Below are 16,417 nucleotides of genomic sequence, written 5' to 3' on the forward strand. Positions count from 1 at the left end.
GAGTGGGCCTAAGAAAAAGACAAGGAGTGGGAAACCAGACAAGAAGGAAGAAGGTCAGGAGGGCTTGCTGTACACCAGTAATAATATATTACGGGAAAGTACCTAAAATAAAACAGATAAAAGATGGGAGGAATTCAGTACTAAGAAATGGGTATATACAGACAAAGTGAAAACTGATTCTCTTTAAGTTTCAGGGAATAAAAGATAAATAATAAACCTCTTATTCACAAAAATGCCATGATTAAAACTGATCTTTAAAGAACTTAAAAGAGAAGGAAAAAAGGTCAAAGACAAACCAATAAACTCTATAGGCAATCATTTCTGAAAACTAGCATTAATCAAGGGGATAGCCTTTAGGTTCATGATTTATGGGGGGAGTATATATGTATATAATGCTCATTTTATGCTTCATTAAAATATTTGAGGATTATATAACAAGATTCCAGTATAGCATAAACTTTGTAGATACCTTTAACAATGTCCAATAATTTGTTTCATTGTTTTTTCCTAGAGAAATATTATGTACTGTTTCATTTCTATTAAAATAGAATTCCTGAGACAAGAGTAGAAAGATGGGAGATCACAATTTTATACACTGTGCAAAGAAATGAGACCTTCCCACATGATGGTTAATCCAACAGAAAAAACTGGCCACTTTGGTGTAAACACCTGGGAACTCTGGTTTTGAAAATATGTGTATAGCCCCCCCCCCCAACATATTATTAAAGGAATCTTAGTAAATGAGGCTAAATGAAACAGCAGTACAACTTGATGCAAACTTGTTACTTGAAAACGAGTAAGCCAAAAAAGGAATTCATGAAAGAGCTCTAGTCAGGGATTATCTAACAGATTATCTGACAGATACATGATCAAATGGAGTAAAAATTTTTAGGGTAGAATCTAGATGGTGGCTGTATGAGTGTTCACTGTTAATTTCTTTGAACTGTGCTCTATGTTTTAAATTTTTCATAAAGAAATGTTGGATAAAAACCAACTAGGTGAATCTGGAGGACGACGTGAATTCAGAGAAAAACGTATTCTGGCATGAACAAGTTTCTGAAACTTTTGATTATTTTTCCTTAATTTAATTTTTATTAGAATAACATATACGCATAGATTAAAAAACCAAATAGCACAATAAGGCTTATAATGAAAAATAGCAGGCCCCTACCATATCCCTAAGTTTCCAGGTCCTAAAAACATAAGTGTGAAACTACAAAAACTTCATTAAAATATAAAACCTATATTACATTTTCTTGTGTAAGTTTTTTAAAAAAATGAATGTGTGTGGGGAATAAAACGAATTGCAGAGTCATGGGATGACAATTTTAGAATTTTACACGTTCTGATGAAACTCATAGGAAGCTGTCTTCTACAGTGTCACAAAAATCTCCTCTGCGTAATGGGAGAGGAAGTGAAGACATCACAGTGAAACACAGGGAGTCCAACATAGCAGCAGTTTCTTAGTGGTGCTGCTTATACCTCAGGCAAGAGAAAGAGGAGAAAGCTCAGCAAAGAAACTAAAACAATTCAATCACTGAGACCTGAAAATGTATATCACTGTCCAACCCATTGATTAAAAGCCCAACCTGACTGAAATATCACATGAAAGGACTGGATTATATTTCCTTGAAATTTGTTTCAGGGAAGACTTTCTGTTATTCTCCAACTAGACAGATGCTAGGATCAATCCCAGGTAAAATATACGGACAATATGCCATTTTGCCAGACTTTTAAAATTTTTCATGTGGAGTTTGCAGACATACCAAGATTTAAGTAGTATGTTCAAATTCTTGATTAGCTGGCTAGGGGATACTCTTTTTTAAAGGTGATGGTGAATTCTAATTAAATCATCCTGACAATAATTAAAGTGAACACTTTGCCAAGTACAGGAACAGTATTTTCTTGAATATGACTTTCTTTGGAAAGACAAACTATAATCAATCTGATATTTTACTGAAGTTTCAGTATAATATTCTCTTAATAGTTTTTAAGACTTACTCATTTCATTTTGCCTTAAGTAATTTAGACAACTGGAAATAGCACTGGATTTCTTGGCTGTTAACTTACACGAACGGAAAGAGTTAAAGAAGATAGAAAAGTGAATGAAGAGATGAGGGGCAGGCAGGCAGACTGATATGCAATTAAATAACATTAATGAAAGTCCAGGAGATACAAAGTCCAACTTTGTCATATAAAACAAACTTCATTTTAGTATAAATGTAAAACATACCTTAGTTCTCAAGTAACAAATATGGTTGATCAGGAAAAACTACTTAGAGACTTAAAACATTATCCTAAAATATTTAATTTTGCTGTATAGAATCACAGAAAGGTCATGGTCAAAATCAGCATAAGTAGTAAATGTAATTATTTTTCCTAATGGAGTCTTAGACTTGGCTCATTATTTAGTTTCATCTCACAGAAAGTAGATTTTCAAGTGTTGAGAACAATTTTTGAATAATAGTTTTGAGATACATTTACTAAAATCCTTGATAAAATTAACCACCAGCGAATGCTTTGTCATAAATAATGAACATTAGTTTTGAAGGGATATATGGAATTTATGATCATATGCCAGGATGTACTATCTACTGGATTTGATTTTAAAGTCCTTCAACTAAGCCTTATGCTATAGCCATTCAACATTGAGGGTAGGGAATTCAAGAGCTCTTTAATTTGGGTTAACTGGGAAGATCTATTTTCCAGTTCAGATTGCTTCAAGAATGGCATTTTTGTTGCCTCAAGTATATTTTGTGAAAGGAAACGGCTAGTAACAGGTTGGCAAATAATAGTTCCTATTGGACATACCTTAACAAACAGGTGACTCTTTTGTTATCATTTGTAATCAATCCGGTAACTGAATGGATATAAACGGATGCTATTAAAATATATGAAATGGATTAAACAGTCCCCCAGCAGTTTCATTCACACAGTTCTCTGCTTGGCAAGCCCCTTCCTTGTACATGAAATAATATTTCTGTCCTTCTCTATAAACAATATAATTCATTCTGAATTGAGAAAGTCACATTAATAGGGCTTCACTATACATGAATATAACTACTAAGCTAGGAAAAAATGTTTTCTTGTCAATCAAATAGATTATTTCATATTCCTTTCTTTTAATGCATGTTGGAAAATGAGAAAGGGATTGGAGAGGGAAGAGTACAAAGTATCCATTCATCCACTGTTATGGAGTGCTTGGTAGGTGCTGAGCCCTGTGCTGAGAGCTGGGATCACAAAGCTGAACCATAACTTGCATGACGTTAACAGTCTGGTAGGAGAGATAGGCATGTAAATAAACAAATTACAATGCTACCCATTTGAGAATGTACAAGATACAGGGACATTCAAAGGAAGGAATGAATATGGTGGAAGGGGTGTGGTGGGGACATTTCTAAGAAGAGCAACAGCCAAGCCCCATTTTCGAGGTGTATAGGTATTCACCCCTAGACTACATGGGGGTATTTAAAACAAAGAGAAAGACAAAAATAGATGAAATGGTGTAGCGTGTTACTAATTTCTCACATGTTTGTTCCCTTAATGGCCTGTGGGCTTTCGATTATTAGGGGAGACAGCTCTCTGATTTTTATTAACTATTGTAGTTTCAGGGTCTGGTTATAGGAGGTGCTCAATAAAACTTTTGTAGGATTATTTCCTCTGTTAACATAACATTCCAAATATAATACATGAATATAAAACACTTGTTTTTTAACATCTGTATACATTGATAACCTAAATTTATAAGTTAAATAAATATATTATTTTACTTAACGCAATAAAAATAGTTCCAAAAGGACTTTCATGTTTTGACCTTAAAGGATGCAACATAAATAGTCTACTTCTTAATTCAATGCTAAACTCAAAGTTCAGGTGCTGCAATCTGTACCTGAACGGCTAATTAGTAATAATTATGATGTGTTTATGGAACACATAAGTGTGGCCCAGGTACTGAGCTAAATTCTTTACAGAGATTATGTCATTTGTTGCTGACAATAATCCTAAAAGGAGGGTATCCTCATTTTACAAATGTGAGGAGGGTAGTTTAGCGGGTTGATCATCACACTCTAGTTTGGAAAGTAAAACATTTTTTTCTTCTATAGTTGTAATACACACAATTTTAGTTATACAAACTGTTTTTACAATGCCCTAATCTGTGAAAATAGCACCCTTTTATCTGCTGATTGACAAATGCAAAGCAAACTGCATATCAGCTACCCAAATTTGCCTCTAAGTTAAAGGACTGAAAAGAAGAGAACATTTCAGAACATTAAACTTGTATCATCACAGCATGCTTTGACGTTACAAACCATACAGTGTATTTCATTAGTGTTATCTGGGAAAGTAATGGCTGGCACATTAATTAGCCTTAGTTAGGCACATCCTTGCTGGTTTATAGGTACTTACCGTTTTTTCTTGTTTTAATATGATATTTGGCAACCTTGAACTTGTTTTTATTCGTGTAAAAATACATTGACCTGGCCCTTTTGCATGCTCAAGTATCTGAGTTTTCTGTGTATATTTAACATTGCCATGTTACTACCTGCTGCTGAGTTTCAAGCAGTGAAACATAAGATGATCTGTTTTAATGTCAAGTTTCCATTCCAAATTTGTAATTTGCCTATTGTTTTCCCTCTGTTGGGTAGGAGCCATGCCTCATCACTCCCAGAATATATATTAGACCCACTCATCACCTGAGTGGCTAATAAATAGATTTATTGCTTCTTGGTAGGGCAAATCAAATCTTATTCTTTCTAATGCAGTCCTCACTTCTTTTTAGAAATCAAGTGATTTCCTTGCCACCTATAAAACTGTTTCAGCTAACAGATAGCTAAGCAACTACCTTTTTTCCTATCTAAAAAGCAATCTCTCAAAAGCCCTAGTTAGAGTATTATAAGATCAGTGGTAGAAGCTTAAAGTGAAGAGCCGACAAAAACTATTTTAAGTGATGTTTTAAGCCACATCTTCTTCACCCACAAATATTCTAGAATTGCTAGGAGTTTGGATGAAGGCCCTTCCTAAGCAGAAAGATCCAGAATTCTTATAGACAAATCAGGTTCCAAGAATCTTCTCTGGATACTCTAGGAATAGAATGACTATATGAGTGAAATCAAATACACCAAAAGGGCAGAGCTGAAGGCGGACGTCCTTGAACTCCCACCATGAGGAAACATAATTATCATCCCCGTTTCAAAACAAACAATTCAATAAAGTAAAATTGAAAATGCCATATAGAAGGCAGAAAAACTTGGACTGAATCACCTCTTGGATGCTGGGATTTATTACAAGGGATCCTTTTCAAATGCTGGACAAACAGCCAGAAAGCATCCTTGCCTGTTGCTAAATATTCGTCAAAGACAAAAAGCGTGTACAATCAACAGCAGACCCAAAGGGAACTACAAAACCAGTGGGTGGAAGTTCATCCCTTTATAGTAGGATACACTGATATGCTTTGAATAACAGAGATAAAATAGCTTTTATTTAAAGTTTATCTATCTACGGGTATACAAATCTGTGGTTTGTTTTGTTGCTTTCATTTCTACAGTGTAATACATAAATGTAATTCACTCTAATACTACTAGTGCTTAAAGAACAGACATCCAATTTCAATAGTTTTATAATTTGGGAATTAGGTGAACAGGAGAAAAATATAATCTTATTCAGCTGTATGTCTTAATTTAAATCTTTAGTAGCTGGAAATACACTCTCCCCTTTCTCTACTTTTTTCTCCTCAACATGGCACCCCTCACAGTGATTCTCCAGGCTTAGGATAAACACACATTCCAGTACCACCCCTTCCTCAATCCATCCAATTAAAAATAAATAAAAGCATCCAGCTCTGTTGCAAAGAACTCTAATGTGATATCCTAGAAGACCCCTTGTTACTGTGTTGCATACACCGACTATAAACCCCAGAGAGATGACGACATTTTGTTCTCAATAAAACTAAATGTGGAATTTGAAGACATAATGTTTTTTAAGTGTTCTGAAGCTCACTGTCATGAAAGGGCTACGGCAGTAGGAAGTTCCAAGTGAACCTAACTGAGATTTAATACCTGATGAACTGGAAAGCAGGCCAATTGGCCAAACAACCAATTTGCAGAATTTACAAAATGTACTGTTTACCAAAATCTTGTTTAACTATCAAGTTTGCAGCAATTCAGATTGGAAAGGAAACAACAATTTAACAACTTTTGAAGACTTCTGCAGTTTTGATTGGCTTTCGTTGGGTGTTTTATTAATTTGCTACAGCTGGACAAAATTGAGCGGGAAGGGGCAGAGACTGAAAGGTAAGGGGAAAGTCTGAAGCCTCAGAATCCCGGAGCTCTGGCTCCCGACAGCTCTACCAGCAGCTCCATATGACTTTGCATCTGCTTTCCTGCCCCCTCCCCACCTCTATGTACATGAATGGTAGGGTGGAGTAAAGAGACCCTCTTAGGAGGATGTCTGGGGCCCAGACACAGGAGCAGAAACTGGTAAAAAGGAGGGCAGAAGAGGAGGGCAATGTGCTTTTCCCCAAGGACTGAGTCCCAGGGAAAGAGAAGATTCTGATTAAAAGTTCAAGGAACTCCTTCCTAGAGGACTGCTGTCGGGATGAGGGAATACAGGGCTGCCTAGCCCTTGGGGAGCTGGCAACTTGGGGAGATATGTGGCCATGCCCTAGGCAGCGACACAGTGTCTCATGCCCGTGGACTGCAGGGAGAACTTCTACCAGAAGGTCAGAGCCCATGAGACAGCAAGACTTGCAAATTCTTGGTGGACACTTGGACAGAGATGATGAGGTTCAGCAGCCATGCTGGAGGGGGGCTCCAAGATGGGACTTTTTGATATTAACCCAAACTCATCTGCATCTTTAGGCCAGGAAGACTTGGGGACATTTGGAATTATCTTTTAAACATTGTTCTTGAATTAAAATCAAGTGGAGCAACTTGATTTAATTCAAATCAAGAGTCAAACTATTTGTCTAAAGGGAGAACTGTTCAAAAAAAAAAAAAAAAACTTTGCCGTAAACAGCTGAGTTCTTCATACTATAGATATTGTTAGGAAAGGGAGGAGATTATAAACTTCAAGTTTTAACTCATACCATTTAGTTTCCATTTTCTCTTATATTATTTGTCATCCTACTCTCTGAAAAATTAAATTAGCTAACAAGTCTATTTTTATACATATAAAAACCTTATATTCTTACAAGAGGACATTTCAGGCTTCAGAACTTCAAAAGATAACTTAATGCATCAGAGTCTGTATCCATGAATCTTAGAATTTTAAATTCAGTACAGCCAGTTTCTATTTAAAGTTTCCCTAATGGGTTTTCTATTTCTGAGAAATTTTATAATAACAAATACAGTTACTAAAAATCTCTTTGAAATTACAGTAACCGCATGAGAAAGCTGTTGCATTCTGTAGTCTCAACGTTTTTTTTTAAAGCACTACCATGTTTAAATAACCACAAATTGCCAAGAAGTTTTATAAACAAAAAGAACTGAAGATTCTTGAAATCTCAGAAAATCATCAGCTTCTTAGAATTGAGGGAGATCTCAGAAGTCTTCTAGTTCTATCTAGTTTATCCTGGCCCCCAATTCTCCCTAAACTACCCTCAAGGCAGGGAATGTTTCTAGAAGGAGATGTCCATCAGGATCAAGTGTTGGTGATGGGGCAAAAAGGGACAAGATCTGGGTTTTACGACACGGGAGACTGTTCCGGTTCAGTGGGACACGGGGGTGGGAGACTGACTGCAGAGCTCATGAAGCCATTAGGGGTGAGGCTGTAGTGACAGCGTCCACAGCTCTTCTAAGAAGCTTGTATCTGAAGGGAAGAAAGAGGTAGAGGGAAAGCTGGACTAGGGGCAGCGATTGAAAAGTGTTGTGCAATTGTGCAGTTTTTTCCTTTTTCTTTTTAAAGACTGAAGATATCTGAATGACATTAAATGCTGAAGACAGGAACCATTAGTAAGTTCAAGTTTAAAGCTATGGTAAAGAAAGGGGACAGAGTTTAAACTGAAGTTTCCTGAGAGGGCAGAAAGGGTATGGGATACATTGTGGAGATGGAAATAAACGAAATGAAATTTTAGACAGGAGGATGAGCTCTTTCATTACAACAGGAAGCAATGAGTATAGACTCAGCTAATCTGTGGGTCTGAGGGAAGAAAGAGAAGGGAGTCCTGGTTTGATGGTGTCTGATTTCTTTACGAAAGAAATGGGGGCAGGAGGATGGGCAGGGGAGGCTTAAAATGCTACTGCAGAGAACAGGAAAACTGGCCAGGGAAATACAGAGAAACAGCCAGCACTGAGGGTTCTTTGGAGATCCGCAACTATACTGGGTTGGAGAGTGTCCATCCCCACCGCCGCCCACCACCCCACAAATCCATGTCCACTGGAACCTCAGAATGTAATCTTATTTGGAAATAGGGTCTTTGCAAATGTAATTAGTTAAACTGTGATAAGGCTGTACTGAATTAGGCTGGGAGCTAAATCCAAAATGAGTGGATCCTTGTAAGAAGAAGAGAGACCCAGGGAAGAAGGCCACGTGAAGACAGAGGCAGAGATTGGAGTTATGTTGCCACAAGCCAAGGAATGCCAAGGATTGTTGGCAACCACTAGAAGCCAGAAGAGTCAAGAAAGGATTCTTCCCTAGAGACTTCAGAGGGAGCGTGGCTGCTGACACATTGATTTCAGGCTTCTAACTTCCAGACCATAAGAGAATAAGTTTCTATTGTTTTAAGCCAACCCAGTTTGCGGTAACTTGTTACAGCAGCCCTAGAAAACTAATACAGCAACGAAGAATTTATTTTGGCAGTAATCTGAATGGTTTGGGGGATTTTCTCCAGCGGAGCTCAAAGCCAGTGCAGGTAGAGCAAAGGCAGTCAGGTGGCAAGAGCCAGGATTGCACCTCTACCAGGAGTGGGCACTAGGGCTAAGGTGCTGAGGATACTGGCAAGAATATGGTTTAAAGGATGGGCCACAGAGTATAACTGGGACTGGAGAAAAGAGTGCAGGCAGGTGAATGATTATGAATAGGGAAAAAGAATAAAAGGCATTTAGGGAAGAGATCTTCACGAGAGTAAAGAACAGCAACAGGGGAAATAACATACCAACAGTTGTAATGTGAGACTGTCATCAGAGAATGAGATGTTTAAATTTAATGTTTAACAGGCGGAGCAAATCCAGAAGACAAAATTCAAAGTATGAAGCAGCATGGATAATGGGGAGATCAAGAAACTGAGAGAAATGTGTCATCATATACATGAAATTACCTACGAGGATGGCTTGACCAGGGATGGAGTAGAAGGCTAAGCCAGGTGCTAGGCCTCCTCTCTCCACTGAAATGAAGGCTGAGGCAGAGAATGGAGTGACGGTTTGATTGATATCTGAGAGGAGTAAAAGTTGCTGTATTTAGACACAAAAGGCTCAAAAAAGAAACAAAATTTTTTTTTTTGAACTCCAAGGTACATTAAGTCAGAGGTGAATTAAGAACATCATAAGGTAGTAAGATGTGACGATGAATTGCTTTCACTTGAGAGAGGGCAACAGGAAAGTACCCACCCCACAGATGACTGAGATAATTTTTCTTATTTAGCTCATATTTCTCTTACAGAGATTGTAACTTGGCTGTTACAAAGTCACTCTGATATCTAACACTTTACCTTTATTTATGTCATTTAAGGAAGCCTAGAGTTTTAAAAATACAGTGATGTTGGTTCCTTATCAGGACAGTGATTGGTTCTTCCTTTCTCATGGTCATCAAAAAACGCTGTTCGAAAGAAAGATCACTGATACTTCATGATGTGCTTGAGAAGCAAAGGACATCAATGAAGACGCAAGACCTTAATATCAGGCTCTAGAATAGCTTAACCAGTTCTTATGGATTCTAATCATTACAGAGGTCTAGTAACCTTAAAGTAGAAAAAAGTCAGACTAATTGTTATCACTGATTTTTTTTTCCTTAGGCTGCATCATCAACTATGACCAATTTTAGACAATAATTACCTAGACAATTACAAGGAGAAATCCAGAGAACCTTCTAGAATACTGTCAAGAGTGTGGCCATATGCCATCAATCTCTACACTATGCAAAGCAGTGATCTTCTTTAACCTTCTTTAAGACTGTGGCATCTGCACCTACAAAACATATGATATCTTGAATGGATTCATTAAAGTCACCAAGAAGCCCTATTAAAAAAAGCCATTCTAGATATGAATCAGCTAACCAGTATAATTAACAACAAAAACAACAAAGCTGTTTTGGGGTATATGTATTGAGGGCTGGAAAAAAGGGGGGCAAAAGCAGAGTAGGCAACAGGCTAATAGTATAGAAAAGTGAGGTTCATGTACACAGCTGCAACACAAACTGGGGCATCTTTTTTTAAATTGAAGTATAGTTGATTTACAGTGTTACATTAGTTTCAGGTGTACAATATAGTGATTTGATATCTTTATAGACTTATTCCATTTAAAATTATTATAAAATTTTGGCTATATTCCCTGTGTTGTACAATATATTCTTATATCTTATTTATTTTACACCTAAGTTACACCTCTTAATCACCTTCCCCTATCTTCCCCCACCCCTACCACTAGTTACCCACAGATAACCACTAGTTTGTTCCCTGCATCTATGAGTCTCTTTGTATTTTGTTATATTCATTCATTTGTTTTATTTTTTAGATTCCACATATAAATGAAAACATACAGTATTTGTCTTTCTTTGTCTGACTTATTTCACTGAGCATAATATCCTCCAGACCCACCCATGTTGTTGTAAATGGCACAATTTATTTCTTTTTAAATCGAAGTATAGTTGATTTACAATGTTGTGTTAATTACTGCTGTACAGCAAAGTGATTCAGTTATACATATATATGCATTCTTTATATATTCTTTTCCATTATGGTTTATCATAGGATATTGAATATAGTTTCCTGTGCCGTACAGTAGAACCTTGTTGTTTATCCATTCCATATATTGTATAATGGCTAACATCTGCTAACCCCAGCCTCCCACTCCATCCTTCCCCCAACCCCCTCCCCCTTGGCAACCATAAGTCTGTCCTCTATGTCCATGATTCTGTTTCTGTTTCATAGATAGGTTCATTTGTGTCATGTTTTAGATTCCACATGTAAGTCATATCATATGGTATTCATCTTTCTCCTTCTGACTTCACTTAGTATGATAATCTCTAGTTGCATCCATGTTGCTGCAAATGGCACTATTTCGTTCTTTCTGTGGCTGAGTAGTATTCCATTGTGTGTGTGTGTGTGTGTGTGTGTGTGTGTGAGAGAGAGAGAGAGAGAGAGTGTGTGTGTGTGTGTGTGTGTGTGTGTGTGTATGTGCGTGCGTGCCACATCTTCTTTACCCATTCATCTGCTGATGGATACTTAGGTTGCTTCCATATCTGGCTAAAACTGAGTTGTCTTAATACAAGTACAGTTAAATGGCTATAGAAATTTAGGGAAGGGAGAGACTGTTTCTAGCTGATAGAATCAGGAAGCTTCATGGACGAGATGGCCACAACTAGTAGTGACCCTTTTTCTCTCATCTTCTTGCCCATTTCAAATATCTCTATGTGATAATTTCAGCAGGGAAAACAAAACAAAAACAAAGTCAAGATCCTGAGGGATTATCCAAAGAAAACACCAGTTATGATATGTACACCAATACCTAGGAGCCTGAGAAATCCAAAGAGTGGAAATTTAACATTATAGGCAGAAACTGGCACAGAAATGATGGCAGTTTGGGGCAAGATTTCCTTTCCTCTTTCCTCTGCATTATATTCACCTCACTTGATAATACACTGGCCTACTCTGGACAATGTCCCCAGACAGACCTAGAATTTGAGGGTTTTATCTGTTCTGACCACTCTTCCCTAAGGTGAGAGTGTGACATTTTAGAAGTATCTTGCGAGATACTGTGCTGGGGTTGAGGTGGGAAAACCTGGGTATAAATGGATGGACCAGTATCACTGAAATAAGGAAAAAATTCAAGTATGTACTCGCTGGGCCTTGGGTAGGGGCAATAGCAATCAGGTAGGGAATGCTGCTTTTGCTATGGTGATGCAGAAGACTACTTTTTACTGCACTTCAATGAAACAATGAAGCCTATGATCTTGGAGTTTATAAAAATGGAATTTGAATTGTGATTGCTATTTGTACTTCTATATCCATATGGCAAAAGAGGCAATTAGAAGCATCTGAGAAACTTCTGGTTTAGCTCCTCAAATGAATAATACCAAATAAAATTCTGTAATACAAATTAATTAGGATCTAAATACTGAGTTTTATTTTAACAATAACTCACAACAATATCCTCCTAATTAATACACAATAAATGACTAGTTATATCTGTTAGCTAACTTAGCTATGTCTTAAATTTGTGTGGGCCACCACTTTAGATACCCACTCACAAAGGAGCTAATTAAAGTACAAAATAAAATGAACTGGTTCATAGAGAGGTCCATCCACCACTCTTATATAGTTTGGTGGATATACTTCATTCATTAATTTATTCATTCACTTTTACTGAACAACACAGGAGCGCTGCCCAAGGCAGAGAGAGAAAGAGAAACAGAGATACCGACAAACTCATGATTCTTGCCCCAAAGGAACCTACAATCTAGGAAAGAAGATAAAATATATTTGCAAATTACACAGTTCTTAAGAGTGGTTCAGCTGTTGTAGAAGACTGGAGGGGGATAGATAGCACTGCCAGCTGAAGAGGTCAAGAAATGATCTACCTGAGCTGGGCATAAGAGAACAGGTAGGTTTGAAGAAAGGCAGAAGACATAAGACGGTTGCAGAAGGTGAAGAGAAGGAGTGAGGTCAGTGCAGGGCAAAGTGAGTCTCCACTTTGGATGGAGCTTAAAGCTACAGTGGGAAGTTAGATTGGGCCTGTAGCACGAGGTTGGAGAGCTCAGCAATGCTTTTTATTGTTTTTATCAGCTTCCTTTTCTCATTTTCCACAGCAACGATTCCAAACTCTCATTATTCACCTCTCTCCCCTCCCCTCCCTACCGTAATCATCACATTACCACCTAACCTCTGACCTGATAGAAGAGCCTTTCATCAGAACACCCCTCACTTTCTCACCCCTTACTCCCCAAACCAAAATATATATTCAAGCTCAGCCTTGCTTCCTGCCTTAGAAAATGAGGAATACCCTTAAGTTTGTTTCTGTTCCTAACCCCTCCTGATTTCTCAGTGCTCCATCATTAATCCATTTCTCTTCCAGCTTTTCCTCTATTAAGTTTTCTCAGCCTTTAAAAACACTCAACTCCCCTAGTATCCTTGATGTGGCTTCCCCTTCTGTTGACTGCTCCAGCTCTCTCTTCTCCTTTATCAGCAAATTCCCTGTAGGAAGCATCTAAACTTGCTGTCTCCACTCACTCACATCCATCTGCACTCCACTCACATCTGGTTTCTGGCACCCCCATTCCTGTGAAACTACTCTCTCTAAGGTCAACAAATACATCCTAGTGCTGTACGCAGAGGATTCTTCTCAGGCTTTATATCCAAAGATTCTATTGGCATCTAGAATTTCAGATAAGTTGCTAAAGTTTTAGAAAATGAATCCATCAAAGTCCACGAGTATTGAACCTTGCAAATTGGTCAACCACTGCTGAAAAAGATTGATTTAGATGAAATCAATATTTGCCAATACATACCAAGGGACTCCCTACCTGGGTTTTGAACTTTAAAAACATGGTTTAAGGCATAGCTATTAAAGTTTGGGGTAGGTATTAGGGGATGGGGCTTAGATTTCATGGCTAACTCTGTAGACCACTAGGGGTGACAGGCACTAGGTAATTGGTCCCACACACAAAAAAAATGCAATATAAAACTGTGGCCATTTACAGCCATATACAGAAAAGGCAAGATTTTTTTAAGTCAAAACCATTTGAAAAAACACAAATAAGATATTTCTCCAATGATTCTTTCTTAGGAAACAGGTTTGTAATTAGGGTGAATCATACTTTTTTCCTACTATATGCCATCATACAGTTCTGCAAATACCTCAGTCATGGATCAAAAGGGATGTAAAAAAAACATGAGATGCAATTACTTTTACTGAGTCTTCCTTTAAATTGAACATAATTAATACAGAAATCTCAAAATAAAAGACTATTTTGGGATGACTATGGTGATGGAAAGCCAACAGATCTTATTTTATCTGAGAACAAGTAGTAAACTGCTTAGGAAGATAATCAACTCTCTTAGAATACTAAGAAGGGAACAATTTACTCACCAGTCCCAGAATATTTATAGTCCTAAATACTGTCTTCACAACTCCCACCATTTCTGACTCCTTTTATTTTTCACTTTGTTAGAAGTGAGACTGCACAACAACCAAGACTACCTCTTCTAACTTTAGCTCTTACCACTTAAAAGGATGAACTTTGGGTTCCAGTCAGGCCAGTCTCCAACACTGGATCTCCAACCCCAACTGTACTCTCCCAGTATCTTTACCAAATCAAATCCCGTTGTTCCTCAGGATCTAATTCAAGCCCTGGTTCCCTAAACTCTCCCCTTGCTCTGCCAGTTCACTTCCACCTTTCTCTTCTGCCTGGTATACTGTCTCCATGGTACTTGATCATACACTAACTTTCCAAATGTGAACACAGGAAGATGTTCATCACAAGTTTATATTCTCATGCCAGCATGCCTTGATCATATAGTATTAACTATAAAAACAGGCTTTACCTAAGATTCAGATTATTTGCATTTACGAAAGAAAGGTATTTTCTTTAGAATATCTAAATACAAACACCTTTCATCATAATTGTAATGACAGTGCATGCAGGACAAACTTTATAACATGCTTCCTGTTGCCCAGATTCTGTTCATCTGTCACGTCTAAACAAAAGTCAGTATTTCCCATCAAATCCTTCCTAATTTCAGTTCTTACCAATATCCATCCCTAAAGTATTAAACTATAAGCCTTCATTATGACTGATTTAGTAACATAAGAGGCAGCTACAGTCTACTTGAATTATTAAGGAAACTCATATTGGAACCAACATATTAATGATATTTTTACTGATCAGAAAGGTTATTCATAATTTCTTTAACAAAGATTAATTCGTAAACTATTTGGATACTCTGTTTGGATTACTATAATGAACGTATTGTGGTGGTTAAAATTCTGTTCTGGATGAAAGCAAGTAAGTCCCGTGACCCAGAAAAGAATGTTCAAAGTAATTTCCATGTACTCACACCAACAGTGCGAAGTTCCTCTCCTGACTGGAAGCATATCAGGGCCAAGTGGCGGATCTTTTATGATAACAACTAATAGCAGTCTGCAAAAATAGGAATAGTTTGTTGTCCAGCCTTGAGGAGTGCTAGTTAACCGAACTCAGTCAGATCTCCTACCCAAGAGCAGTGATAACCGTGCCCAGAAAAGACATTGACTAATACTTCCTTTTTTGCTATAAACTAGCTCATCACCATTGTAAATCTCCAAGAGCTTAATGCAATGAGTAAAATCTGGGAAGACTCCTTATGCCTTGACTTCTAAGAAGGTCACTGCTAAGGTTTATGTTTGACTGAAGCAGTTTTTCTTCGCCTGGATAATAATATGCCTTCCCCTCAAGCCCTATGCACACACATACTTTAATACCTGGCTTTGACACCATGAGCCATGTTTTTCTTATTTTATCTTCTGCTAAAGGCCATTTCAAATCTATGAGGAAATGGGAAAGATGTAAATCATAAATAAACTAAGAATACAGGATTTTAAAACTTTTGTACAGCAGTCTCAAAAGTTTTGTCAAAATTTCCACATGGAACCCCGAACTATTTTCAGACTACATTTATACAATGCAAGATTAAGCCAAAGAATGCAGAGTTTGGGGAGGTAATATCTATCAAAGCAAACAGTTGTTAACCTACAGATAAGACAACTCTCAACACAAATTTCTCATATTTAACATCTAAAAATTGTGTAGCACCCTCACAGTATCAAAGCCTTGTTGTTTAAGTCTACAAATAAACACACACTGTACATTCTTTTAAAGTGCGTTCTATATAATAAATAACAAGGAATTACAGACAGCTGTTTACTTAACAGTACTCAAGTATTTGTGAGGAGTATCTTAGTCACCACAAACAGGAATGTAACATGAGCAGCAGAGAACAACAAAGACAAGAAGAGCTCAAACAGGACACTTGCTGTTCAAAGATTTATGATGGCAACTTCTATTCATGTAAAATATTAGAATGAAGACAATCCAACACATTGTGGATTCCTGTTTTTTACATTCAATGAGACTATGCCTGGAAAAGGCACTTGACAAAACAAAGATTAAGAAATAAATGTACGTTAGTGGTTATATTTAATTTCTCTTCCAATTATTATTCCTTATGAAAAAGATGACTAAGTCACAGTGAAAATTATTTGTATTAAATGCCTGGAATTTGCTCCATGTG

The 16,417-nt window shown here is 37.3% G+C and overlaps 1 protein-coding gene across 10 annotated transcripts in view; it reads right to left on the reverse strand.

Annotated features, from left to right (window-relative positions):
• Positions 1 to 16,417, reverse strand: part of LCLAT1 (lysocardiolipin acyltransferase 1) — a 201,947-nt gene that overhangs the window by 52,211 nt on the left and 133,319 nt on the right. Inside the window, exons 6-7 of one of the 10 annotated variants that reach the window (XM_067007875.1) lie at positions 15,609 to 15,671; positions 15,164 to 15,288 (exon numbers count right to left, since the gene is read on the reverse strand). The exons of the other annotated variants lie outside the window; for them this stretch is intronic. Of the exons in view, the coding sequence (XP_066863976.1) occupies positions 15,278 to 15,288; positions 15,609 to 15,671 (74 nt within the window). The 3' untranslated portion in view covers positions 15,164 to 15,277. Of the gene's footprint in view, positions 1 to 15,163; positions 15,289 to 15,608; positions 15,672 to 16,417 lie in introns of those variants that run through there. 10 annotated transcript variants of the gene reach the window in all.

The sequence above is a fragment of the Kogia breviceps genome, chromosome 11 (genome assembly GCF_026419965.1).
Source record: "Kogia breviceps isolate mKogBre1 chromosome 11, mKogBre1 haplotype 1, whole genome shotgun sequence".
NCBI lineage: Eukaryota > Metazoa > Chordata > Mammalia > Artiodactyla > Physeteridae > Kogia > Kogia breviceps.